The 27,802-nt window shown below is 40.7% G+C and overlaps 3 protein-coding genes across 5 annotated transcripts in view; 2 read left to right on the forward strand and 1 right to left on the reverse strand.

Annotated features, from left to right (window-relative positions):
- Positions 1–15,394, forward strand: part of mgat4a (alpha-1,3-mannosyl-glycoprotein 4-beta-N-acetylglucosaminyltransferase A) — a 44,468-nt gene extending 29,074 nt beyond the window's left edge. The window contains exons 4-16 of the mRNA XM_012864357.3: positions 3,338–3,471; positions 3,591–3,637; positions 3,750–3,863; positions 5,990–6,065; positions 7,688–7,802; positions 8,791–8,921; positions 9,019–9,126; positions 9,224–9,298; positions 9,397–9,515; positions 11,125–11,203; positions 11,515–11,575; positions 12,216–12,328; positions 12,444–15,394. Coding sequence (XP_012719811.1) covers positions 3,338–3,471; positions 3,591–3,637; positions 3,750–3,863; positions 5,990–6,065; positions 7,688–7,802; positions 8,791–8,921; positions 9,019–9,126; positions 9,224–9,298; positions 9,397–9,515; positions 11,125–11,203; positions 11,515–11,575; positions 12,216–12,328; positions 12,444–12,470 — 1,199 coding nt within the window. The 3' untranslated portion in view covers positions 12,471–15,394. The remainder of the gene's footprint in view (positions 1–3,337; positions 3,472–3,590; positions 3,638–3,749; positions 3,864–5,989; positions 6,066–7,687; positions 7,803–8,790; positions 8,922–9,018; positions 9,127–9,223; positions 9,299–9,396; positions 9,516–11,124; positions 11,204–11,514; positions 11,576–12,215; positions 12,329–12,443) is intronic.
- Positions 15,395–15,984: 590 nt separating this feature from the next.
- LOC105927538 (cytochrome c oxidase assembly factor 5) lies at positions 15,985–18,329 on the forward strand. The gene is made up of 3 exons (XM_012864336.3): positions 15,985–16,234; positions 17,708–17,791; positions 17,937–18,329. Exons 1-3 carry the CDS (start codon positions 16,133–16,135, stop codon positions 17,976–17,978), a joined length of 228 nt encoding a protein of 75 aa, XP_012719790.1. The 5' UTR covers positions 15,985–16,132; the 3' UTR covers positions 17,979–18,329.
- Positions 18,325–27,536, reverse strand: si:dkey-4e7.3 (uncharacterized protein LOC402865 homolog). Of its 3 annotated transcripts, none has more exons than XM_036139128.1 (8): positions 26,425–27,536; positions 24,271–24,458; positions 23,926–24,005; positions 23,566–23,756; positions 23,229–23,408; positions 20,455–20,581; positions 18,900–19,036; positions 18,325–18,810 (listed from the first exon to the last, which is right to left on the reverse strand). In XM_036139128.1, the coding sequence occupies exons 4-8, from the start codon at positions 23,743–23,745 to the stop codon at positions 18,463–18,465; spliced, it is 972 nt and encodes a 323-aa protein (XP_035995021.1). In that variant the 5' UTR covers positions 23,746–23,756; positions 23,926–24,005; positions 24,271–24,458; positions 26,425–27,536; the 3' UTR covers positions 18,325–18,462. The 3 variants fall into 3 exon arrangements, with proteins under 3 accessions (XP_035995021.1, XP_012719782.2, XP_035995020.1); XM_012864328.3 differs by having other exon boundaries at positions 20,455–20,566; positions 23,926–24,036; XM_036139127.1 differs by having other exon boundaries at positions 23,926–24,036.
- Positions 27,537–27,802: the final 266 nt, after the last annotated feature.

Consider the following 27,802-nt stretch of genomic DNA (forward strand, 5'->3'; position numbering starts at 1 on the left):
AATTTAGTTTTTTGTACTTGGTTTCTCGAAACGGACTTCTCAACTGGCAGCACAATATAAAACAATACGGATATGATAAAAAAAGTATTGAACACATCAATGTTTTTTTTTCTCAGTTTATATATTTATTTATTTTCTGTTGATACTAAATTAAAACCAGATGTCATTAACAATCCAAGCCATTAATTATGTGTGACGAATGGAATGGTGCAGTTTAACTTGTTGAGCAAATGAAGAAAAGTACGTCCAAAAAGGAGTATAAAGCTGAAAAACCTGTTTGTATTTAGAAAGCCTTCCTGATACGGGTGTGAAGCAATGAGTCAAAATGCCATCAGAGCAATGCAAGAATAGTTACTCCATACAAAAGATGTCTTGAAGTTGCCGTCATCAAAAAAAGGCTTTTATATAATGTATTAAATATAGTAGTGTAAAAAAAAATGTTTGCCCCCTTCCTGCAAGTGTTTGCGATAGCTTGCAGTGAGTCTATTCCAGATGTGGAGGAACGTTGGTCCACTCATCTTTGCAGAATTGTTGTAATTACTATTTCTCATTTGTTCCTGAATTTGTTTGGAACCCTGCAAGATGTATAGCTTTTGGAGGCTCTTTTGGTGCGCTTCACCTTGTCAGGCAGGTCTGATTTAAGTGATTTCTAAAAGGGAGAAAAGAGGAGAGGAAAAGGAGAGAACAAGATGACATCATCAGAGTCTGCTTCAAACCCAATCCGACAAAGAGACAAACAGAAAACCAGGTACAAAGTGACATTCACACATTCCCACCCTAGTTGCCCCCACATGCATACACTCTTACCCATAAAAGAGACACACACACTTGCGCTCACCACATACATCCTATACTCCCAGATCCAGCCAAATGCACCCCAGAGGGGGGTATCCAGACCCGGGAGGTGAACACCATCATCAGGATGGGGGTGGGCACCATCCAAACCCAACAGTCCCCACAACCCGACCTACCCGGTCCATACTCCGGCCCTAACCCCACACCCTGATTCCAGCCCAGACAACCCACGAGCTCATCCACCCGGAGATGGGGCCAACATGAACTGAACGGACCAGCCAACCAGAGCCCACCCCACGAACCCAGAGGCGCTACCTCCCCCACACCCTGCCCTCCATACTTCCTACCCCAAATTCTGGGGGTAGAGCAGAAGTACCAACCCCAGCCGACCCCCGGGACACAACGCCCATCCCCAGCCCAGACCCAAGCCTGCCTATGCCCGCTACGTGATTTATTTTTTAACACAGTTGTGGCAGTAATCAGGGCTGGGTGTGGCTAGAAAAGAGGAACCCAGGTATGACAAGCCATAGTTATATTTTAACAGGGGGGGGAATCACTTTTTCACACTGGGCCATGTAGTTTTTTTTTTTCCTCCTTTAAAAATAAAAACCTTCATTTAAAAAACGCATTTTGTGTTTACTTGTGTGTTCTTTGACTAATACAAGTTCATATTTGTTTGATGTTTTGAAACACTTTAGTGTGACAAACATGTAAAAAAAAACAGAAATCAGGAAGAGGACAAACATGTCCTATGTTTTTTTCTCATTGCCATTTATTGGGTTATTTTTTAATCTATTATGTAATTTGTGGACTACAGTGGTTGAATTTCTGTTGTGCATGACTCGGTTTGTTGCCCACATGTTCAGACATATTCAACAATTACTTCACTGTCTTTACATGGTTTACAGTTGTATTTTACGTCAGTTTGCTTGTTTCTTTTTTTTTTTTTGCTCACACCTCACGTTTCAGCCTTTTTTCTCACTAAATGAATTGTATCCATGGTGTCTCCGCTCAGTTAACACATTTGTTCTAATTTTCAGTAAATGATCAACATTTTGCTAAACACTGAAAATAGGACCAACTACCATCCCTCTCTGTGTAGCCTGCCAAATGACTTGTTTTCACTGCTCTGACAGAAGTGCAAAAACATGTAGCACGTTATTTTTTTCCCCTCCTGCCCTCTGGAGGAGTGAAAAGGACAGCGAAGTGGAGCCGGGGCGAGCTGATCAAGGAACGAGGAGCGTTGCAGTCCTGGAGTCAGTCCTGCTGCACATGCATGCATTATCCCCCGTTCATTGTCTGCCATCCCTCTTTGCACTGTCACTCTTGTCTTTTCTCCTTCCTCCCACATTCTCCTTTCATCCTCGACCTACTTTCTTGGTGGCGGTGGGAGTCGCTACACAACATGGAGCTCAGTTGGAAAAAACACAAAAGCAGAACTAGGACAGATTCTCCACGCTGCACAGATCGCTCTAGAGGATTGCACCCATTTTCAATCCGCTGCGCTGTTCGCTCCTGCTGCACCTCAAGTTTTGATATGTGCTTTTACTTGGGCCCCGTGTGTCCCCTGAATCAGCGCAGTCAGCATGTTCCCCATTTAACCCTCCTCCTCCTCCTCCTCCTCCTCCTGCTCTATCATACACACAAACTCTCACTTTGTCACAGGGTCTTCTTTCCATATTCATGTCTTGTAACTCCTAGTAAGCAAGATGTGTTAACAGCTCTATACTCTGTTTAACTTTTTTTTTTAAGCAAAGCTTTGCACTTTACGGTAACCATGAAAACTCTCTTGTATCCTTTAATTCTATGTTCAAAGAAGGCTACAGTGCATTACCTATAGAGAAAGAAGTACACTATGTTGCTAATAGCATACGCTCACCAGCCTTAAATCACATGTGAACTTAGGTGATATCTTATAAATCTGTGGTCATGGAAGTGATTAAAGCATCTGATTTCCATCATGGGGATGGGCGAGCAAATACTTTTGGCAATGTAGAGTACACATAGGATATGTATGTTAATATAGTATTTTTGAGTTGATGGATTGGCAACGCGTAACTAAAAAGAAAAAGTTATATTCTTTTAACACTGACTTTTTTACAGTGGGTGTATATTGTAGTGTTGCTTACAGTATTTTCTAATAAAACGTTGTTTTATTTTAAAATCTGATTAAAATCACAACACTGCTTCAAAGTATATCAACCTTTTTAGATCTTTTAATCTGCTGATTACATCTCTCATCCCTGGCCATGAAGCTATGTCCATATTCTCTCAATCTATATCTGTCTGGGGGCAAAAAATACAATAATAAGAAGTGCAGATTTTCTTCAAACAACTTGTTGAGGTTTTGTGTTGTTATTGTGTAAAGATAATCATATCTTACAAACTACCTATATTAATCCTTGTTAGTCTTGGCACAAATGAAATGTCTTGCGGCTTTAGGTCGACCTCATCTTTTGTTTCGGCCCCTCAGTGCTGATTGAACCACCAGCTTTCTGGAACTTTCCTGTTTCTTACCACAGCGTGTATCTTTTTTTTCCAGTTACCATGGTGATGGGGATCCCCACAGTGAAGCGAAAGGTGAAGTCGTATCTGTCAGAGACGCTGCGTTCGCTAATAGACAAGCTCTCACCGGAGGAAAAACTGGACTGTGTCATCATCGTGTTTGTCGGGGAGGTGAGAACTTGAGTTGCCTACGTGTTGTAGTGTGATGCTTTCTCAGAATCGATAAAAAAAAAAAAACCAACAACAGTGCTACGTGGGTGTAATGTTTCTTCCTGGTGCGATCTCTGCAGACAGACCTGGACTATGTTCACAGCGTGGTTGCTGGCCTCGAAAAAGAGTGAGTACGCTTTTCTGCAGACAGCTTTAAAGATCAGAATACTGACATTTGTTCACTGCGACCCACATGAGGCTTCATGTCTCGTCTCTGTCCAAATCGTTGCTTTCTTTAGATTTTCCACAGAGCTCAACTCGGGCCTGCTGGAGGTCATCTCGCCACCAGCCGCCTATTATCCTGATCTGACCAACCTCAAAGAGACTTTTGGAGACTCCAAAGAAAGAGTCAGGTAGTAAAAGGCTTTACACAAGTAATAGGGCTTTAGCAGTTGATTGACTTTAAAACTATATTAATGTGCATAAATAAATGTCATTACCTACTTTATCGATAAAACTTGCCTAAAGGAGGATTTTTTTTTTTTGCTTCAATTTGAGTAACTTTGTTGTCAAAAAGTTAAAGATGCAATGACGATCTAAAACTGTACCATTGATTAAATATGATTACACTTCAACTAAACTCTATCAGAAACAAAGCCACTGGGTAATTAACGTTATCAAGAAATAAATTTAGCATTAATCAAACTTCCCCTTTTTTTTAATGATGTAAAAATACCAACTCAATGGTAAACAGATGTATTTCATCATTTGTTCTACATGGAAGAATTTAGGTAATTTTGTAGATTTTAGAAAGGCCCAGTCAGAGACTGGAGTTGAGAATTAGCACTAGCTATAAACTCTTTGCACCACATCAGTTGCAACGTTGCTGTACTATGTATGACGTGCATTGTCCCTGCTAAATAAAAAAAGAAAAGTGGAAATTCTTCGGAATAAGTAAACAGATTAAAGGTTTAACTTTATTCAAGAGTTTATCAATCTCTCAGGAGTTTAAAGAACGGTTAGACTTTTGAGTTTGACCACCCAATGTTAGCATGTAGTGTAGTTTCAGAAGGTGATCGGTCCTCTGACCCAGACCCAGTTGGGCATTACTGCCTGCTGTGTTCTCTGGTTCTGTTCTCAGAACTCCTCTCCCTTGGGAGCTTTTACCTCCAGGTTATTGGTTGTCTAGAAGACATTATCAGCCAATCAGAAGCAGAGTCTGAGTGATGTTTGCTAGCTAGCCAGTAAGAAAAAGATTCTCTCATTTTATTGTGCCGGCATTGTTTAGACTCAGGGTTAAATAGACCGTCCTTGTGTATAAAACTATCTCAAGGCTTTATCTCTTTTCAAATTGAAGGTTTTACACATGAACGCATTCTACCGTGTAAAAAGATAGGTTTACTTAAACACCGAAATCAATATTTAGATTTAACTAATTGTGGATTATCTTAAAAGATTTCTGATTTTCTAAATAAGAAAAATAAGGCCATTCACTTATGAAAGCTTTGGGATACTGACAAGGCCCGTTTATCATACAAATTAAGGCTCCAAAAACATTCATAATCTAAAGACTTTAAGATTTTGAAGCAGTTTAATGTGTATAAGGTGTCTGTGTACTCTCCATATCTGTGTTTCTGCTGCTTATGGCTATTGAAAGCGAGACAAAAAATATGAAGGTATTATTTATTTATTTATTTCTGAACAAAAGCTCTGAGGGAATGTAAAAGAGCTGTGATGAGGGTTGCAGAAAAACTAAAGAGATGAGTCAGAGGAAAAGAGGGGAGGGAATAAGCGGGAGCTTTTAGGTGGCTTGATGGGTCGCTTAGTATTCCACAGGCATTTGTCAAAGTCAGATCAAGGTCATCAGCAACAGCAATCTGTATCGCTGTCTCTTAGCAGGGCTCCATCAGAGCCGGCGTGCTTATCTGTTCTTGGTAGTTGGATTAATTAGAAATCTATTTACAGTGCAGCGCAGACTTAGGTTATGTATTCACATAATAGCCTTCAGGAACACTACACTCTGTGTGTGGGTGTTTGTGGGCATAGATGTTTCAGATTGCTTCGAGTTCAACATGATTGTCACGTTATATAAGTTTGCATTTAAATCAGTGGTGAAGAAAAATGGTGCCGGACTTCCAAACCAATCTCAGTGTTGAGCCACCTGGCCGCGTTGGACCAAGTGACACATCCCTGCTTGTATGTGCGTTTATATACAAGAGAGCACATGCATTCAGAGATCTGTCAGCTCCCACACAGAAACAGCCGCAGTTCTCTGCAGACGGTCTCATCCAAGACTGCCACATCATTTGGATCAAACAATTAGCGTGGCAGATGGGGTTTATAAATTATTCAAGCAGAGTCTGCCCTCCCAACTTTGTGCATATATACCTGGGGAAACAGTTTTCTTTGTACCTGTAAAGCAGTCCGCCTGACATGGGTTTGACGAATATTATTATATATAACATGCAGGAAGACGGCTGCAGCTCTCATGGGTCATTTTTTTATATTTTGTGCTTCAATGACTACTGTCTTTATTTAGATGGCGAACAAAGCAGAACTTGGATTACTCCTTTCTCATGATGTACGCTGTGAGCAAAGGGGTTTATTATGTCCAGGTATGTCCTTACCTTTTAATACATGAATTTTATGGTGTGTATTTCGATACTTCTACTGTGAGCTACATCCTTATGTTGAACGTACAGTAGGAGTCGTAATTAAAATATATCATCTTATCAAAGAACTTCACTTCACACTCTGAGTGGTAAATAAGTAATAAATGATTACCCTGATAAACTTTCAACGGTGTGTAAATATTACATTGTACAGATGAGTGTGTAATATTTATTACACGTTCAACAACAGTGCCAGCCTGATATTCTGGCAACCCTGTTAAAGATGTGTGAAATGTATCTTTTTATTGTATTAGCATAATATCCCACTAAAGTTCTAGAAAAAATACAATTTCAGCACATTTATTTGGTGGGAAAAATCCTATGTAAACAAATATTTGTTCCAAAATCGCCTTTGTTAAAATCTATAGCTGCTTTAAAAAAAACGTTTATAGGTCAGTTTTCCCTTCAGGACAGTTCACAAGTTTTGAAGCGTCGTACAGTGGGAGTCCTGGCTGCTCCTGCAACCTGGAGGGTTTAGGTTGACTGAGATATCAAAGAAAAAGATTGATTTTGTTTTTGTTGATTTGGCAGTTGGATAAATATCCTGTGAAGTCCATGTTACAACCAAATTTCCAGCCCATTGTTAGAGGCCACACCAGATGTGTTTGCTGTTGTTTTAAGGACTGAGTAATATGATGCTCTGTTAAGGTTACTATGGTCTTTGGGGGGAAAAACAGACCCACAGCATCACACATCCTCCGCCATACTTAACAGTGGGCATAGGGGGATTTCCCCCACCTTAGCTGGTGTCACTGAACGGCTAGTCTCACTGCTGATCTTAGTCTCATCTGAACATTTCACATAGTTCAGGTAAAAGTCCGAATGGAGTTTAGCATTCTTTAATGTTTAAGCTTGTGATGAAGAGACAGAATGTTTTTTGTGCCACTAGTGATGTTTGTTTTTTACAATAATTTTATTTTTAATGTAGGACCCCCATTGAATAAATGTACTTAAATTAAATGTTCTTGAGCATGGGATTATGCCACTGCAAGAAAAGGTGACTTTATCTTAAGACTGTAACACATCTTTACCAGGGGAGGAGAACCTATAGTCTGTTTCTAACCTAATAAAACAATAAAACTGCATCTATTTCTGAGATTTAAAAATTGCTTTAGTTGTTTTCTTTTCCTCTGCATTCATCCAGTGCTCTTTAAGATGGCAGCGATTTTTACTCATTAACATAATTCTCTTGGTCTTCTGCTCATATATTACGATGTAATCAAGGCTCACTGGTTCAGATCAGGATGAAGTCATAACTATTGAAAGTCATGTTTTACTCTTTTAAAACCTCATTTTTCTGTCTCATCCATGAAATGTCATTTCTACTGTCTGCTCTCATGTGGAAGGAAGAGGTATTGTTTGTCACCAATAAATCTTTTTGATTGTCTTAGCGTAAGCTGCTACTTTAGATAGGCGTAGTTTCCTAGCTCAGCTCAGACGACGTTGATTATGAAACTAGAGCCGTCCTCCTGCTCCCACCCTCCATCATTAATAACCCCACTTGGATCTCAGACCGTGTGTTTCTTTTCTGCTATTTATTTGTTATTCTGTATGGTTTCTTGTAGCTGGAGGATGACATTGTGGCCAAGCCCAACTATTTTGCTACCATGAAGAACTTTGCTCTGCAGCTGTCCTCAGAGGACTGGATGATCCTGGAGTTCTCCCAGCTCGGCTTCATCGGTATGAGCCTCTTTCAATCCACCTCAAACAACAAACTCAGGGTTGCCAAAGATCACAGATGCAACCAGATTTACACTTTTCACCTTTTTAAACAATTTAATTTACGTTTTTAAATGCTTAGATAGTAATTAGATCTTTTATTTCCACTGTTAAAGAAAATACAATGAAATGTTCTGGTTTAGCAACAGCACATAAGAGCACAGCAAGATTACAAAAAAAAATCTCAAAATAACAAAACAATAAATACTATCAGTTAATACAATCTAATAAAATCAGTCAATGAAATGATTATTAAATCCTAGAGTAACATACATGCTGTATTTATGATAAGTACGGGTGATTAGCGTATTTATCGTGAGCTCCAACTTTGCCAGTCTGAGTTCAGCGGCTGTTCTCGTTGTTTTTCAAACTGGCAACTTTGAAAATCTGTCTTTGAACTCACTATTGTGCACAATAACCAATGTAATAGCTGTTGGGTTGGTTGCATCTCAAGAGTTTTAGTTTAAAAAGTTCATGTTCCCAGAAGAGTGTTTTTTAATACTGAAAATCTTATTAAACTATTAAACCTATGTGTTGTGAGGGACTGGCGACCTTTACAGGATGTTCACTGCTCTTACCCAATCACTGTTACAGATCAGCACCAACCTAATCAAATTATAACAAAACATCAAAAGCATAACCACCAGAGTGGTACCTGGCCTCTGCCTGCTATGAAACTGATGTTAATATTAGTTTATGTGTAGTAACGTATTTATTTCGTACATATTTTGTGCTTTCAACTCTTCAATAGTCTGTTGAAGATCCCCAACTCCCTCTATTATTATATTGTATCATGCAATGAAAGGATAATAAATTGATTTAAATATATTTTATTTATTTACAGTTTGGCTACATGGACTCTAAGACACTTTCTCGTTGCGAGTAACTGGTTTCTATTGAGCTTCTGTGGAGGAACGGTATTGGTAATGGTGTTTTCTCTTTGGTACAGGAAAAATGTTCCAGGCTCCGGATCTGAACCTCATAGTTGAGTTCATCTTCATGTTCTACAAAGAGAAGCCAATCGACTGGCTGCTGGACCATATACTCTGGGTCAAAGTCTGTAACCCTGAGAAAGATGCGGTATGCCCTGTCAATACTGTACAAACAAAAGAGCCATTGTTAGGGCGTATTGATGTTCTTATTCTCTCATTTGTTGCTGTTTATTCCCCCCCCTCAGAAACACTGTGAGCGGCAGAAATCCAGCCTTCGCGTGCGGTTCAGACCCTCGCTGTTTCAGCACGTCGGACTCCATTCTTCTCTTGCTGGAAAGATTCAGAAACTCACAGTGAGTTCTCGTCTTCTGACCGTTGTTGACTCTCAGAATCAGAGGAGCCTGCTTCCTGTGTAGAAACAATGGTTTCCTTTTCCGACCGCATCTGTAGGATAAGGACTTCCTGAAGCCGCTGCTCCATAAGATGCATGTTAACCCCCCCGCAGAGGTCTCCACTTCAATGAAGGTAACGCCCCAGAGGTCTTGTGCATGTCTTATTCATTTACTCACTTTGTTACGATCTGTATTTTTATCACACGTGAACGTGTCTCTTGCATGATGCAGGTTTATCAGGGCCACACTCTGGAGAAGACGTACCTTGGAGAAGATTTCTTCTGGGCCATCACCCCTTCTTCTGGGGACTACATCCTCTTTAAGTTTGACAGACCGGTTAGCATAGAACGGTAATGAGCGCATACAGCATGCTGTATTTATCCTTATGGGTCTAATATTTTCCACACATAGGCGCGTGCTTCTTTTCACCTATTTTTACTTTCTGTCCTTCAGTACGTGAGGCCTAGCTTTAGTGAGTATCTGTGTGCACAAGTCTCTGGAGGTCAGGGTGAGCTAATGAGAGCGCTCTAGATTCAGCATTCTCAGGCTGCCTCTCTGCAGTGGTGGGGAGCATAGGAAGAAGGATGGTGTGATATATAAACAGGTTAAAACCAGCCTCAGAGTGGAGCGAACAGAAAACTATTTTTAGACAAAGTATAATATGGTTATTTTATCTGCTCATATTGTGAAACATAAATAAATAACGTTACAACAACGGGCCTGCAGTAATACAACCCCATCAGTTTTCTCCTGCTGCCACTAACAGCTTTACAGTGAACGTAACAATCAAAGCCAACCAGACAGTCAAAGGGAATGGCTTCAAATGCAGTGAGAGAAATTGTTTTTCATTTAGCTTGTAATCTCGCCACATGGCTGCACTTTTCCTCCGGTTTGTCTTTGGTTTCTGCGTGCGTCTATCACGTTTACATGAACAAAAAAGTAGAAAAGGTAGAATTCGTAAAGCTACGAGACTAAACTCCAAACCTAAAAACCACAAGCTTTCATGCCTTACCCTACTGTAGCCAACTGGTATTTATGGTGCCTTGCCTGAATATTTAGACCCTTTGAACTTGTTTACAGGCTGTCCCTTTACAGCATTAACCTCCATTGGATTTTATTCTGATATAATGTTACAGATCAACACAAAGCAGCACAGAACTGTCAAATGGAGTCGTAGGCGAGTCTTTTGGAGTTTCTAACAGGTTTTCTTCCTGGATCGCCCTGTTTTTGAGCTCCAGCCATCTTCCCATCTATTCTGACAAGCCTTTCAGTACCAGCTAAAGACCAACATTTCCTCAGCATGATGCTGCCACCACCAGGTTCCTTTGGGCGTGGTGTGTTCTGGCTAAGGTCTCCCTCCCACATGTGGAGTCTTGCATGTCTACAAAAAATTTAATCTTTGGTCTCATGTAACTAGACCACATGGATCTCTTAGATGTCTTGTGGCAAACTGCAAACGGGACATCCTATGGCTTCCTTCTCACCAGGACCAGATTTGTGGAGTGCTGTGTGTAGTTTCTCCCCCCTGAGCTGTAGACCTCTGCAGCTCCTCCAGAGTTACCATGAGCCCCTTTGCTGCTTCTTTAAATTATTAGTTTTGCAGAGATTGTCAGTTTAGTTATACGGTCATGGAAAGAACAGCTGGATGACATTTAATGCGGAGATTAAATGACACACAGGGGGATTGTTACTGATTAGGTGAAGTCTGCAAGTCATTTAGTGGTATTAGACTAAAGGTGTGTACATCCAAACACTTGTCACATATTTATCTGGAATAAGAAAAAGAAAACAGTGCATTTTGCTTTGTACTTTGACCTTAACCACATGAGGTAGGCATTGTAAGATGAATGTGTATGAATGGACTGTGTCTCAGTACTGAAGCTACTATGGCGTGGGGCGATTTAATAAAGCTCATCCAAGGATGTAAATGTAACAATTAATGCGTGATTTAATTGGCAGGTTCCTGTTTCGCAGCGGTAACCAGGAGCACCCGGGGGACAAGATTGAGAACACCACAGTGGAGATACTGCCTTCCTCGGTAGGGAAACACCTCCTGCCCCGCCCCACACACAGTCTGTCGTCCCCTCCGCTCTGGAGAGATGTGCAAAAGGCCCTGATTATATTACATTGGGTGGCTGCTCTTTTGGACGAAGCGTATTGATTTTTGACAGTAATGTGAGCATGACAGAATCACTGAGGCGGTGCTTCTGTCAATTCAGTCCGACTATGTGATTTACACCTCCAGTGTAAGAATATGTGCTTATCAGCAGATTAAGTGCCATTTTAATAGTAAATCAGTTGGATTTGAATTTGCGCGTTTACATTTGATTTTCTGTCTTTGAATGTTAGGAAAGTGGACTTCAGACCAAAGAGAAGTACAAGCGAACTGAAGATCGCTTTTACCGGATCGGTGAGAGCTTCTGATATTTCTATTCTGCAGAATCTTTTGTTGCCTTGAAGCTCAATCTTAGCTTCCTCTGATCGAAGGACACAGTTCCAGATAAGGTCCTAGTAGATTTACCAAACGCCACATGTTTACAGTTCTGCTGAAAGAACAGAGAAGGCTTTTTTTTATATCATTCACAAGATAAATGGGCCTGTGTATCACATTATACAAGACATTTTTGATTTATGTATAAATGATTCTAGAAGTTCTGATCAACTTTTAAAGATATTCTTTCTGAGGCCAATATTTGTGCCACATGTGATTTTTAGTTATTTATTTTATACTCATGGAAGGCAAAAACCTGTAAATTAGCTGATGGAAGCACGCATTAAGGTCACGATCAGAGTACGCCAATAACTGAGGTGTTGGCGTACGGCCCCTGATTTGCCTCCTAATCTTTCTCGGCTCTTTCCGCTCTCTTTCCAACTTCCTATTCCCTTCTTTTAACTTAATTAGCAAGTTATTTTTTTCTCCTTCCTCCTTATTTACATATATGACTTTTATTTTGTCAATTTTCTTGCACTTAAAGGTCTGTATTGTTCTCAGTCTGTGAAAACCGCTAACATTCCCGTTACTGATTTTGTGTGCGTGTTTAAACCTTCAGGTCATTTTGAGAAAGGTGTGGCAGAGGGGGCTGTAGATCCAGCCTTCAACCCCGTTGTTGCCCTTCGGCTTTCAGTTCTGAAGGACTCCGCTGTGTGGGCCATCCTCAGTGAGGTAGGTCTGTTGTCCAGGTCGTGAATTGATGATTTCTTTTTTCCCAGAACCCCACATTGTTTCTGCGTACTGAGACCAATACCTGAATGGAAACTGGTGTGCTCTCTCATTGCAGATACATATAAAGAGGTTGTCTGGCTGATTGCTCTGGAGGAGGTACATGAATCACAGCCCCTGGAGGGCCAAAATCTCCCAGACTGCTAATGCGGGGTCTCTAGTACCTAGCAACCAGCAGAGAAGTCATTAGAGCTTAGAGTTGTGTAGGCAATGCCAGCTCTCTGTCCCCGTTCTTCCCGATTCACTCTTCTTTTGCTTCTTATTTATCGGCTCCTCCCTTTCTTTCTCCACGACTCCCACACGCTTGCGAAGGCCGTTTTATTTTCGAGAATGTGAATACTACTGTCTGCAGTCGACGAGGAGGGTGTGAAGACATCTGCTCGCAGCCCAGGCTCTTAAAGTGACTGTGTTGCTGAGCAGCCCTGAAACCAATCAGATAACTGCTGGATGAACGAGGCTGGATCTTTACAGGTGGAGAGAACCGGGCCCGCCTGGCCAGTGGTAGAGCTGCTGCCAAATCCCTCTCAGTTACTCAATGCTGCCACGCCTGGGCGAGCAGGGGCATCGCACTGTCTCTAGTGCCTCAGCAAACCCAGCGGTGATCAAGAATGTCGACGTCTCTAATGGCCAGCCGCTCTCCGTTCTCGACAGAAGCTGTGGAGGACTTCCACCCACTGACACGTGACTCTAGATCAACACCAGCCCAAAACAAATATCCTTTCTTCACTCCAATCAAACAAGTACGCGGGCTGTTGTTAAGCTGCTGAGTGTATTGTAACTAAATCCATCCGGGTGGTAAAGGGCAGCCTAGAGATCCATAAAGAAAATCAGCACCATGACGTCTAATCCTTCTCATGTTTGTCTGAAGCTGTTTGACCTCTAGGTCTGCCTGTGGTAAACTCACTTGGACATCAGCCAGGCAACATTGCCCCGAAGAAATATATTGTTATACGGATATATTATTATAGCTATGACTGACGATCTATGAAGTTGATTTAATTTATTGGAAATAAATCTTTAATTTGTACAAGAGGTAAAATATATTTTTATTCTAAAAGATGTTTACGGTAGTTATGAGTCTGTGTTTTTATGTACTTTTTTCTTTTTAATCTTAACTCGCTTCTGTACATTTTATATCCATCTCAAAAGTCCCAAATCTACGGATTAGTTGTCATTTGAAGGAAACCTGAGCGGTAGGAGGGTTGTGCTGTTTAAGTAGTAGCAAGGTTCCTACTAAATTTTAAAAAAGAAAGTGTGCAGAAAACATTTGTTGCTAGAATCTTCTGTGTTCCCTTTTTCAAGAACATAAAAATCTATAGTGCAAATATTTATTTTAAAAAATTTAGCAGGATAGGATGTGGGACACCAGGAACAAAATAATATTGCATTCTTGGTTTCGATATGTATGAGGGGATGCTTAAAGGTATAGAGCCAGTTAGATTGGAATAACACAGCTGTCATGGAAAAACAAGCTTGAGTCCTTATTTCCGTACAATGAGACAATGAAGCGGGTAGTACATTTAAAAAGGCCCAAACCCTGGTCTCTCCATATATTCTGATAGTTAACGGTTCTACCAAGAAATTTAGTTCAAGGTTTTGACTAAATGTGCTCAGGTTCTTGATTTCTCAAGATAAGATGATACAACGTACAGCAAAAATGACCTTGACGTCTTGGTATCTCGACATGAGAAATTAAAAGCTGTAGAGCTCGTCGTCCTGAGATCAGGAAACGTATGGCAGAGAACATGCTGTGCATCTTGATATAATAAGATAAGACTTTATTCACTTACAATATCTCGATTTTTAAAAAGAGTGATGCTGTTATTACACCAATGCAATGTCTAAATGTTGGTATATTGAGATAGCAACTATACCAACAGAACTGGCTAAAGATATGGCTTTGTTAAAAGATATTAGGATAATTTAGCTTTTATCACACACAAAAAGACAAAACTAAATTTATACCTCTGTTTCCTCAAGAATAATGGCTCTCAGTTTACATAAGGGTGCCATCTTTTGGGTGGATTTACTACAAGAGCCAGGGAGGTCACCAATGTCTCTCCAGCCAGTTGCACTCCCATTCATCTTCTCTGTGTGTCATTAGTGGCTGAACCGTAGGTTATAAAACAGGTTTTCTGACAGTTTGGGGACTTTTAATGTTTGGCGCACACTGATGCTAAACTGCAAATAGTGTCAAAGAAAATGGAAGGATGAGGGTTGACCTAATTGTTTCACTTGGTTGAAATGGTCAGAAAATAGGTCTGGCTGTTTTAAGTCTGAAACATCTGGAATCTTGAAGGGTAAATAAAGGTGGAGAAACCATCTGGTTGTAGATAAGAGTATAAATAACAAAATGTGCCTTATTAACACCGTTATCTTAAATTTCCCCCCGCAAATCTTTCCAATCTATTCCCTGTCTGTTTTTATTTTATTTTTGCCTAAACATAAATTGAAGGCTGGATATATTGATATTTGAAAAAAAAAATACTGAGTAAACTCAAGCTAAAGATGATATTACTGCTGATGGAAATTAGTGAAGGAGGTAGTTTCATCAGATTACCATCTGACATAAAGATGTTTGCACTGCTTTATTTAATTTTTATTTAATTTAATTTTTGTTTGAATCACACCGTCTTCATTGTACCTTACATTTTGTTTTCACACAAATTTGAAACAAATTCAACAATTTATTTCGTCACTTTCTTTGAATGGACGGGATATGATGACTACTGATGGCAGGAGTGCAACTCTGATTGTACATACATTTAAAAATATATACTCTTATCACTTTTTTCTTTTTTGAAGTAGTTTTTGTTTTTTACATTTCCATGTATGTGGCCAACTATCTCAGATGAAACTGTAAGTGAAACTTGATTGATCTTTTGTATTAGTGATTGTTGTTTTCACTGTCAAGGGGTTAGTGAAGTGCCTTTTTAGGTGGGATTGTTTTCTAATTACTCTAATTATGGCTTATCATGCTTGAATTCATGATTTTACTTGTAATTTATAAACATTTTTTTTTGTTTGGATCTAAACAAGTTCCTCCTACCCAAATGTGCTCTGTCTAGTCTAGCTTTGAGAAAAGCCTCATAACCCGTAATGTTTGAAAATTACTATTTCCTCGTTCTAAGATGTCTCCTGTGCTTTCACAAAAAGAAAAGGGATGCATGGAAGTCAAATATTGTCATAAGATCGATTGCACCCCGCTCCTTTTTAAAGGAAAGTGGAGAACAGACTATAAAAAAAACTCAAAGGACCTTCACCCAACAACCCCCAATGGCCATCAGTTCATGTGCCTTCATCGTGTTCATGTGTTTGCCTGATTCTGGTGATCTTTTTTGGCTTAAATTTTCCATGAGCATCAATTTTAAATAAAACAACCAAACTGGCTAGAAGTAATTGTCATTCTTCTTGTGATTTTTGTTCTTCTCTCATTACTCATCCCATCTACATATAGCCAGGTTATATTTAAAATTTCTAAAAAAAAAAATAATAACGGGATATCGGAAGAAATTCACTTTAACGTCATATGATTTGTGTAAATGCGAAAAAATAAATAAAAAAAACTACAAGCCTTCCCAGCATGCACGCGTACTTCCGTCTTCCTGGTTCCCATCATGCCTCGTAATCATGGCGGCCGCCGTAATTTCATAACATTTGTATGACGTCGGCGTTACCGGGTGGATTATTGCAGCTCTCGGCGCGGCAGTGTGCTGTTATTGTTGCTTTAAGGGGAGATTGTGAGCCATGCCTAAATATTACGAGGACAAAGAGGAGGACGGCAGAGCCTGCGCCGGCATCAGGGAGGACTTCAAGGCTTGTCTCCTTCAGCACGACTGTGTGGTGAAGGTAAGCGAAACGCACTGTGTGCTACACGCTTCAGGCAAAAAAAAAAATCTCACTATGAAAAAGGCAAATTTACTTTGTGACGGTGAGTAATTGCAGCTCCTGCAGCTCGCCTGCTGTGTAAAGCCGAGGTCAGACCTACACGACCCAGAGCAGAAGCTGCAGTCCATGAACGATTAGGTCGCTGTTTTCTCGCCAGGAAGAAATTACATTCTAATGATCACGGATTATTTGAATGTTATTTTAAAAGGCAAAAGGAGTCAATCTGCAATATTTTTTTTTAGGTTTATAGCAGGTAATAAGAAATGTTTTTATTTTTTAAATTGCATTCTTCTTCTTGTTTAATGGCGAATCCCAAGCAACGCTTTGGTGCATTAGCGCCCCCACCTGGAACGGAGTGCGCATCGAGATGCTACGTTACTGTATATCTCTCTTTAATATAGACATATATAGATAGTCTTGTGGTCTTATGGTTTCAAAATGCAATCCAGCTTTAGTTTTAACATCACATGGCTCCGTGGTAGAGCAGGAGCACCGTATGCTGAGGCTACATCCACCTCGACGCAGTGGTGCCCGGTTTGGTTCTCTCTGCCCTTCCTTCTTCCTGTCCATCTACTAACATGATATACAAACAGAATAAGAATTTAAAAATGTCTCGTTCCCCTTTCAGCTTGTTTTTTTAAAATGTCTGTGATACTAATGATCTTCACCTGAAAGTAGACTGAAAGGAAACGGGGCCGAGAGAGAAGGGGAAAACATGCGGCAAAGGTCCACGGCACCTAAACTCTGTAGGGCTGTGCTAAGGACCAAGGCTCCTGCACAAGGGCCGAGCCGACCACCCCCGTGCCATGCTCCCTTTTTTAATGTTTTAAAAATAAAAAACAAAACTTTTGTTGCTACTCTTCCTCTGATCATCCAAAAGAAAATTCTGATAACCTTTTTTTATCAATTCTTCATTACTAATTTCTGATCAGAACATATTCAGATGTTGTCTTAAACAGTAAAATCACGGTCTTGTTTTAAGATGGAGAAAAGCATTTTTCTTAACCAGACAAAAAATTAATTCAGGTATAGTTATGTTAAACAAAAACACAAGTACATATATCCATAGATATGTATACATAAAAAAAAAAACTGAGATCCTGTCACATATTACACAGTTACAGGTTACAGGACCATGATCAGATCCAGTGCCGATGTTGTCCGGTTTTTATCAGACTTAATGCTCCCCCGATCTCCTCTGTCCTTATGCTACTTTAATGACCCATCTTTCATCCCATAAATAAATGTGTTTGACAGAATATGGTTAAACCTTTTTTTTGTTATTCCTAAATCATCAAAGCATTAAAAAAAAGAGACATGCTTGGTATAATTTACTAATTAAAGCATAAAATATAACCCGCATCCATTTGTAAGAGCCCTTGCGATGGTCACAGAACAAGGCGGTGTGTTTTAAAGTGTCCCTTTTTCTACCAGGAGGGTAAGATGCCCAGTGAGTGTCTGAAGGAAGGCCACTGCAAAGCCCTGCAGACGTCGTTCTTCGAGTGCAAGCGGTCTATGGTGAGTCTGTAATAACTCCGCTATAGCACACTGGCATTTATATGGGACACTTGGGGCTGAAAGGAATGCTGCAGGTTTCTCTCTATTTATCTTCACGTACAGTTTGACTGAAATTTCTTACTTAAAAAACCTTTTCTGTCTGCAGCTGGACACGAGGTCAAGATTCAGAGGGAGGAAAGGCTACTGAGGACCCAGCGCAGCGTCTGACTTGGCTGCGTCGTCGAGCAGAGACCAGATTGAACCGCTGCATCTATTTGTACTGATTGAAATCAATGCTGCGGCGTGTGAGACGGCGCATCTTCAGAACTATCGGTGCCTCATCTGCAGCGCAGGCGGGGGAATAGCGGCAGCAAGCCACAGAATGTGAAAGATCCCGCGGCAGGAGCACGCGTTGACCTTTATTAACACGTGGGGCTGGAAAAAGACGAGAGCTCTTATTGGTTGGAGCATTTAGCGTGTTTTTTTTTTTCTTGTTATTTTGGATGAGTGTGTGATTTTGAATGGAAAATGCCAATTTAAATAAATGATGAAAGTCAAAGGTATCAGTCTTTTTATAACGGAGTCAACACCGCATTGAGGTAAATATGCATCTTCAGTTCTACAAGTACAAACGGTAAGTCAACCAGGAGGCATGTGGATGAGAACGCCGACCGTCAGTGACAAGTTCAAACTCATTTCAGAGCCGCCATCATCATCTTCTTGAACTTCTCCATATCCCCCTTCTTTATGATAAAGGCTTTGTGCGTCTTGTTCAGTAAGCCCATCGTGTCCACGATCATCATCCCTCTGGTGTGAGTGCCCACCAGCTCCACGCTAACTGGGAGCTGGTCGCTTTCCAGGACGAAGGAGTCGTCCACAGCGGCCGCCATGGCGTACGAGTCGCAGGAAATGAGGCCGGGGCCAGCGATGACCTCTTTCTCGAAGCGCTCGGTTTTCGACGCCTCGATGCTGTAGCGGAAGATCTTTGCCATGAACTGAGCTTTGTGGCTCTTCTGGGCCAGCCAGGCGTCGCAAAAATCCTGAAGAAAACAAAGAAACTTTGTCACGCTGCAGCTTTTGCTGTAGAGAAATGATGGCGTCCCTGAGGTGTGGGAAGATGAGAGATTACCCAAGATAGCTTGTTCCTGCAGGTAAACTCCCAGCAGGCCAAGTAGGTGGGACATTGGTAATCATTCAGCACGATGAAGGCGGCTTCTGGATCAGCGGTGAAGTTGAACTCGCCGCACACCGAGGTGTTTCCTCGGGCTGCGTAACAGAAGCACAAAAGTCCTGATGAACCGAGATCAAACTGACTGACCTGATAATCAAAGATGCAAGAGTCAATCTACAAAAATCTGTTTATTATTTTATTTTTTTAGATTAAAAGTAGGTGATGAGAAATGTTTTTATTTTTGAAATTCCATTCCAACCTCTTGAGCCCAGCAGACTCCAATTCTGGGCCAGGAATTTAACATTTAATTTTTTTTTTCTTCTTGGTTCGTTACTATATGTTCCCTTTTTGTTAAACATACCAAATTTTATTATACAGATTATATCTAAAATTTAAACCAAGATTTAAATATTTTGATATTTTATTTATATATATATATATATATATATATATATATATATATATATATATATATATATATATATATATATATATATATATAGCGGAATACAACATGATTAGATTTAAACATGTAATTTTGAGCAAAAATTCAGAAAAAAAGAGCTTTGGGGGAGTGGGGTTCTTTTAAAGTAGTGTTCTACAAATCTTATGCCACATGGGTCAAAATTGTCAAGTCAAAAGGACTTATGGGTCCGAAATTTAAAGAAGGAATTAAAAATAAAACCACATAAAATTGTGTTGTGTCTCTGCTCAACAATAAACAAACAATGCAATATTTGGATTAAACAACGTAGTCAAATTTTCTGTATGAAAGTGGCCTGTAAATCATTGTAGATCCAAAACCTGCATGTAATAATAATAATAAATTTTATTTGTAATGCACTTTACATTTAAGAAAAAAATCTCAAAGTGCTACAGGTAAAATCATCATAGAAAGGTAAAAGCAAAAAAATAAAATAAAATAAACATCATTGTAAAATACATATGAATAAATAAGTCAGTGGCACAATTGTAAGAGCTTAAAAGTTGTACGTTTTGCCAAAAAGAAATGTGTTTGTCAGAAAGGCCTCTGGTTTCCATAATTTCAAAAAAGGCTCTAATCTCAGCCATAAGGAAAACGGCACTTCGATGTAATAGATTAATTCAAATCTGACTGGAGCAAACAAAGGTCTGCTTTTGAGCAAAAGAAACCGGAGAGGCATGGTCCTATTTAATAAGAAAATTAAAAGAACGGAAGAAGCCTGGCTGTTAAAAGGCGCAGACTTTTTGTTGTACCTAATATTTCCTGTGAAATAAGAATGTTGGTAATAATTTTGCCCAAATAACAAACTTGCTTCGTTCTTGAAATGCAATCTATCAGCTGCAAATGTCCCCTGAGCCGCAGTTTGGACAGACCTACATTAAAATAAATACCTGCAACAACATAGAGTCTAACACCCTCCCTGCTCACTTTAATAAATGAGTCAAATGAATCTGTGTTGAATGTTAAAATAGAAAGTGTACAAGGCAGCCTGCTTGCTTAGAAACTAGAAGCGTTCGGTGTTTCACTCACACTCCGTGTTCCCTCCCATGATGTAGAGTCCTTTGAGTTTACTCGGCAGAGACGGATCCATCCTCACAGCCAGAGCCAGGTTGGTGAGGGGCGCCGTGGCCACCAGAGACACCTGGGAGATTTTGCTCTTTTTTGTTTATGTATTATGAGACATAGATATTTAAAAACAATTTATACAATACGGACAAATTAACGTATAGATATAAGGAGAAAAAAAACTCAGGCAAAGACCGTTTATAATCCAGCAAAAGATGCAATTTCTGGTGTAAAATAAGGACCACCCACATTTATACCCACTTAACCTGGTGAATATTACATATATGCACACATGACGAGACCATTGTTAGTGATCTGAAGGAGGTTTGAGACATTTAGTAGGATTTTTAGCAGCGTGTTAGCCTGTTGGGGGACGGGAAGCAGACTCGAATGAATTTGAAACCCACTCCACAGACCACTGGCCAACTATGCCGGTTCACCCTAATGATGACATTAAAGATCTTCTCCACAAATCTAGAATGTCATCGCAAGAGCTACAACACCTCCATGCTTTTAATATGAAGGTGCATACAGGTACAACCAGAGAGGGACGGCATAGGTTTTACTTTCCTGGAACGTGTCCAACAAAGAAACCTCTGTTCTCTAAAAAAAAAACAAAAAAAAAAAAAAAAAAAACATGAACATCAGACTAAAGATGTAAGAAATTCCTCTACCATCTCACAGCGGCGGATCAATCTTTCTTCCGACTGATATCAAGACCCAGCTTGAAGACACATTTGTGTTTTTCTTTTATCTAATGAGTGAAGCGATGCTTATTTCTGGAGTCTGGCGCACCGACAATTTCATTGCTTTCTTCTCCATTAACCACTAAAATATGAACATTTCTTGATAAAGAATTTGATATTTAATCTGGTGTCCTAATTTCTTCACGACGGTGTATACAGACTGCAGTCCATGACACCGTCGTTGTGACTTAATCTCTGTAGATCAACACAAATATCAGTCGGTTGCATTCTCAGGTGAACTAAAGCGTTGCCTATTAGCTGTGACTGAAGGATTTTTTGTTTAGTAACCAGCTAACAGTACTTTAAAACGGCTTCATCCTCAATTCATACCAATCATCAAACTTTGACGTTTCCCTAACAAGAATCTTGACTTTACTCCAGTTATCTTACATTCCTGCTTCTTGTGCGTTTATCCATTAATAAGCATGCTCAGTTCTGCTGAGTTTGTCATTGAAGTTTTCCTTTTATGTCCTAAAAATGCAGCGTACAATGAGCAGCTGCACTCACCATGCAACCTAATACTGTGGCTTGCAGACGCAGTCCTACCGTGTATTTTATGCACATGTTTTATTTCTGATTGACCAACAAAGGGTAACTTCAGTCTGGACTTGGACTAGGCCATTCTAATAGATGAATGGGCATTGTTCTATTCTACAGTATCTCAAGCTCAGGGGTTCCCAAACCTTTCAGCTTAGGGCGCCACAAATAACGGTCCCAGTTACTGCCACCCAAGTAAGGTGGGATATAAATAATATCCCACCTTACTTAGCAGGTGGGATATTATTTATTTTAATTTTTCTGGTGGAATTAAGAAGAATAAAGTCATATTTTTATAAGAGCTTTTACAAAAAAAGTGCCCCCTGCTTTAAAATGAAAAATGTTGAGCATCTTGTAAAGTTATACTTTGGTATCAGTTTAATGATATATAATGATGAAAAATGAAATCCTTTTTAGCACTTCAGCATCAAATCTTCTCGAGACCCCCAGGGGGGTCCTGACCCCCACTATGAGAACCCCTGCTCTAGCTGAATGTTTATGGTCTGAAGGTTTAGGCCTCCACCTTGCTTTACTGTGGGGTTGGTGTGTTCAGGAAAATGTACTGTCACAGTCTGCATCACTAAGTGATTAGGATGCAGATCCAAAAGATTCAGCGTAGGTCTGGTATAACCAGAGCTTGTTCTCTGACCCCCTATCTTTATCTCTTTCAACAACAGGATTTCCTCAGACACTTGTCCGCTAGAACCCAACACATTTTACCACCATCTGCACTTCTTCTCTGATTAACGCTCTCCCAGCCAGGGCAGTCATGTCTTGGTAGGTGTGCATCCATCCATTTTCCAACACGCATACCCCTTGTGGGGTCACGAGGGGTGCTGGTGCCTATCTCCAGCTGTCAATGGGCGAGAGGCGGAGTACAAAACCTGGACAGGTCGCCAGTCTATCACAGGGCCACATAGAGACAAACAGGACAAACAACCATTCTCACACACACACTCACACCTAAGGACAATTTAGAGAGGCCAATTAACCTAACAGTCGTGTTTTTGGACTGTGGGAGGAAGTACCTGGAGAGAAACCCACACATTCACAGGGAGAACATGCAAGCTCCATGCAAAAAGACCCAGGGCTAGGGTAGGACTTGAACCCAGGACCTTCTTGCTGCATGACAACAGCACTACCCACTGTGCAGCCCGGTAGTTGCGCAGTTGTTGGATATTCTTGCCATGTTTTAAGTGTTTTATTGAACACTGCTCAGGCAACATTGAACAGCTCAAAGCTTTGGATCATGTTTTAGAATCTGTATTGTTTGGTCTTTGTGACGCTCACTAACGTTCTCTAACAAACCCCCCGGACACTTCATAGAACGGCTGGATTTACCCTGAGCTCACTTTACACACCTTTCTAACCCGTTGACCATGGCTACACATGCAGAGGAAACGACTGAACGAGGCGTGCGGATCCGACCGGACCCAGCCGTCCTGCCTCTCTCACCTCTCCTTGGTTTTCGTTAACAATCCTGATCATGGCCGACACGGCGCTCTCCTCCTGAAGCCGGTCCAGACCCGGCGCGTTGGGGTCGGGGGCGTCACCCAGGCCGTCCTTCCCGTGGAAGTGTCCCGCGTTGAGTCGGTTCCCGAGGATAGGCCTGTCGGCGCCTTTGAACACTGGAACCTGCTCCAAAAAGATGTGAAAAGAGCACCGGGTACGAGGCACGCAGAACTTTAAAACACTCAACCACAGAGCAGCGATACACGTCAGTAAAATTCAGACTCTAGAAAGCAGCGACGGCATATGTTCTTTGGGGTTTTTGACGTCACGTTTGACCCACCTCCAGCTTATCGCAGACCTGCAGAACCCGCAGAACGTTCCTGCACACGTTCTCCACCGTGGTGTTGCCGTGCACGCAGGTGATGCCCAGGAGCTCCACTCCGGGGGCGGCCAGCGCCAGCATGATGGCCTGGGCGTCATCCACGCCACAGTCCACGTCCACCAGCAGCTTCTTCTTCATCCTCCCGTACCCTGCCAGAGCACAAAAACGCTGTCTGGCTCAGAAACAAAAAGGCCTCACACGTTTCATGTTATGACCCGATAATCTGAATTCACCAGAAAACAGGATGTTGTTTGTGTGACTGCATGTTGCACAACATCCAACTAGATCCTCAGAAATAATCGGAAACGGTTTCATTACCTGGAACCTGTAGTGGGAAATGTAACGCAAAGGCAGTTCCTCACAAAATGTTGCCGGGGGGCCGGTCGGCTGAAAGCAACCTTTGAGCGGAAAGACGCGGGATAGAACCAGCTGAATCAAAGGAAGGCAACGTGAAGGACGTTACAAAACAGGAAGCCAAAAGTTAATTAATAATCTACTGGAAAGCAGTAGATTGTGTGTGTGATATGGGTTGTGACGAAACACAATGTGCAGAATCGTTAGTACAGATTAGAGGTTTTTATGGCAACATGCGTCAGTACAGTTATAATAAATCTAGATCCTTAGAAAGAAGCTGCAATAAGGAGCAAAGATCAATTTGCTCACCTGCACCCTCGCTGAGATCTCCCACCTTCAGGCTGCTGAGGGGTCAGTGTAGCGTTTTCTCTGCTGCTCCCTCTGGGATTATTTCTCACAATGTTGCTGTGAAAGTCCAGAAAGATGCTACTTCCTCTCCCAGTAATTTAGGTTCCTTCGGGGGAAATTTTCAGCAGACCACGTGCTTTTTGTTAAGTCTGGATAATAAACAGCAGAACCTTTTCTAAATAAAAGTCACAACGTGCACGATAAGGAAACACTTGTATTTGTGCTGCCATGCAGTTTACTCAGTGTAACAGCAGACAGGGCGGCTAAAATCTAATTTCCCCTCACAGCTTGTGTCTTTTTTATTATACACTCAAATGTTTCAGATCATTGAACAAATTTCAATATAAGGCAAAGTTGACCTTATCAATGGTTGCAGACCTGACGTCGATCACTGCCGACAAGCGTTTCTGATCGCGGTTGTTTACATCACTGTGGAAGAATGATGGACCACTCTGCTTTACAGTCCTGCTTCAATTTAGATACATTGGAGTGTTTTTTAAATTATTTCTTTTTAGCATGAACAGCCTGTTTAAGATCGTGCCAAAGGATGAAATGAGATTTAAAGGGGTCATATCAGGCAAAATCCAACCTTTTAACCCTTAAATACATTTTGTTGTGTACTTGGAGTCTCTTGAAGTGCGGAAAAGTTGAATGTAGTCTTTCCAGATGCTGCATAGATCTTTGCAGGTCATATTTTTTCAAGCCGTTCGGTTTTCTCTTATGTTATTTGAACAATCACGTCATAGTAAATTTGCTGCGGAGCTAAACAAAGTCACGGACTTCTAGCTTATGAGCTTTGCGAATCCGCCATTTTTATTTCTCTGAGCGATTTTGTAGTTCAAGCCGAATGACGCTGAAGCTAAAAGCGGGAAGTCATCGGTTGTTCATTACACCATCCTCCAGCTTACTACAAAAATGACCGAACAGGATGGATCGGAACGGTCTGCGTCCTGGACGGTGGAGGTGTGAAGCGCCTCTTTAACATTTAAAGAGACAGCAACAGAATGAGTTGTTGTCAGACACATCTCAGTGCAGGGGTAAAAGAGGGGGTAAAATACTGAGGAATTCAGACCAAAGCATTGCAGGTCCATTTTATATAGACAACTGAATGATTTGAATGTGAAAAGGAAGAACTAAAAAGAATAATCTTTCCCCTTTAAGTCCATATTTTGATGAGACCTTTTGAAAACCTTGTTTTTTTTTTTGCTGTTCACTGGTAGACTTAAGCTTCTAGTTACAAACTGATGGTCGGACCTTCCTTAGGTCAGCCACTAATTATCATACTACCACCTCTTTCTGGTGGAATAATGAGCAGTGGACCTTTACTGAGGCGACTAAGATCTGCAGCGCCTTAGATGTTCTGGGCTCTTTCCTGACCTCCTGGATGACTTGTTCGATGCACTTTTGGAGCAATTTTGCCTGGCTGCTCCATATTTGGAGGTTCACTGCTATTTCGCTGTTTTTTTTTCATTTGTGGTTAACAGCAGTGATTCCCTGGAGTCCCAATGCCTCGGAAATGGCTTCACACACCTTTCCGAACTGATAGATGTCTACGACCTCATTTCTCACCGCATCTTGAATTTCTTTATGTCGTACAGGGTCTGTTTCAAGTGATTCTACAGGTCAGACAGTAATCAGTTCTCGGTTCTGGTGAGATTGAACCCGAGCTTTCCAAAACTGTGGTTGAACACTTCATCCAGGATTTAGTAATGACAGTGATCATGTTTCAGAAAAGGCCCGGGTTGGTTTGGAAAGCTTTTTCCCCCCCCCCATGAATGAAAACTTGAAAACTGACTTTTGTATCGTTATTTTTTGTCAGACACAGAAATATGTTTGATGATCTGAAAGCTTTGAATATAGATTTCTATATGGTGCCAAATACCTGTTCATACTGTAGGTTTCAGAATGGCAGAAAAAAAATCAGCTGTGATAAATTAAATCAGTGAAAACAACTCAGGAATCAATGGAAAAGCGGAGGCAGAGATTTATTCAGTACAATAAAAACTGGCCGATGGGTTTAAATCAATGCAACACAACTGTGAACTTTAAAGACAGACCTTCAAATATGAACTTGAGGAGAAAAGGTGCAACAAAAAAGAAAGAGAAAACACATACCCTGATATCCATTAGGCGTTTCAAATCCTTCTCATGTTAAGGAAAACCATTAAATCACATCTCCGAGTAGCAAAAAAAAGAGACCTTGTCATTCCTCCAAGCTCAAAGAACGCTTCTCCGTGTTGAAAGGCAGGAGTGAACTTTGTACTGAAGCCTTCGTGTATGGAGATCTTTCTGACGGTACATCGAGGAGTACAGGGATCAACGAGTTAGACCCACAGAAAACCCAGTTTGTAAAGCAGACTGGTCCTCAGAGAGCAGAGGTTGCTGTGGAGGCAAATGTTCTCTCCAAAGCACAGCCTGTTCTTTATTGCTCGCCCCCCCCTTACTCCTCCCTCTTTATACTGTTTTAAAGCTGTCCGTACGCCAGTGTGTGACCAGAACCTTTCTGGCTGTGGACGGAGGCCCTCGGCCCCATTTGTCCCTCTTTCACCAAAGAAATGAAACCTTAAAAAGGCTGATTGGTGTACAGGAGAGTTCAGGTTTGAATCACATCAGAGGCACAAACAGGTTAGCTCCTATTGTCATAACAAATATAGACGTAAAATAATTGTTCTTAATTTACTAAAAAACAAAAACGAACGGCGACCTTAAATCCTTTATGATTTTTACACAGATTACATGATTTTCTTTACCATAGAAAGAAGAGTCAAACCTACAAAAATTATCTAATGTAGATGAGTCTTTTAAAAACAAACAAACAGGAAAAACTGTTTCAAACACCTCCAACCAGACCCGAGAGAGGCCTCTTTCTTAAAATGATCAAAGAAAAATTGTACGTTTTTAATAAAACACAATTTAATGCATCAAGTGGAAATGCTTTTAGGACAGTTCTTCATTTTTAAAAATCAGCCCCAACTAGTTATGGTCAGTCTGCCTGGATCCGAGGAGTTCAAGCACCTCAGTGCTACTTACAAGTGATGGCCCACTGCAAACAGGAACTGAAAGTAAGTAAATATCTTCTTGAAATGAGTGTATATGCCCTTGATGTGAGCAGGTGAATACAATTATCTTACAATTTTTGCACTTCAAATAGTCCATTTTATTTCAAGTGCAGTAAGGCAAGGCACTGCAAATTTATTTATACAGCACATTTCAGTACAGAGACAATGCAAAGTGCTTTACATGATTAAAATATAGGGGGGAAAAAACAGAAAAGCAAGTAGGAATAAAATGTAGAAACAAAATAGCACACAGGAGAATAGAAACTAAAAGCAAACATTAAAAACAGTTGGACTACAAAGTTGAACTAATGATGTTTCAGTAAAACAGTTTAACTAGAACCGAAGGCAATACTACATAAATGTGTTTTTAATCTTGATTTAAAGGAACTCAGGCTTTCAGTACTTTTAGTTTTCTGGGAGTTTGTTCCAGATAA

Source organism: Fundulus heteroclitus, chromosome 7, assembly GCF_011125445.2.
Source record: "Fundulus heteroclitus isolate FHET01 chromosome 7, MU-UCD_Fhet_4.1, whole genome shotgun sequence".
Lineage (NCBI taxonomy): Eukaryota > Metazoa > Chordata > Actinopteri > Cyprinodontiformes > Fundulidae > Fundulus > Fundulus heteroclitus.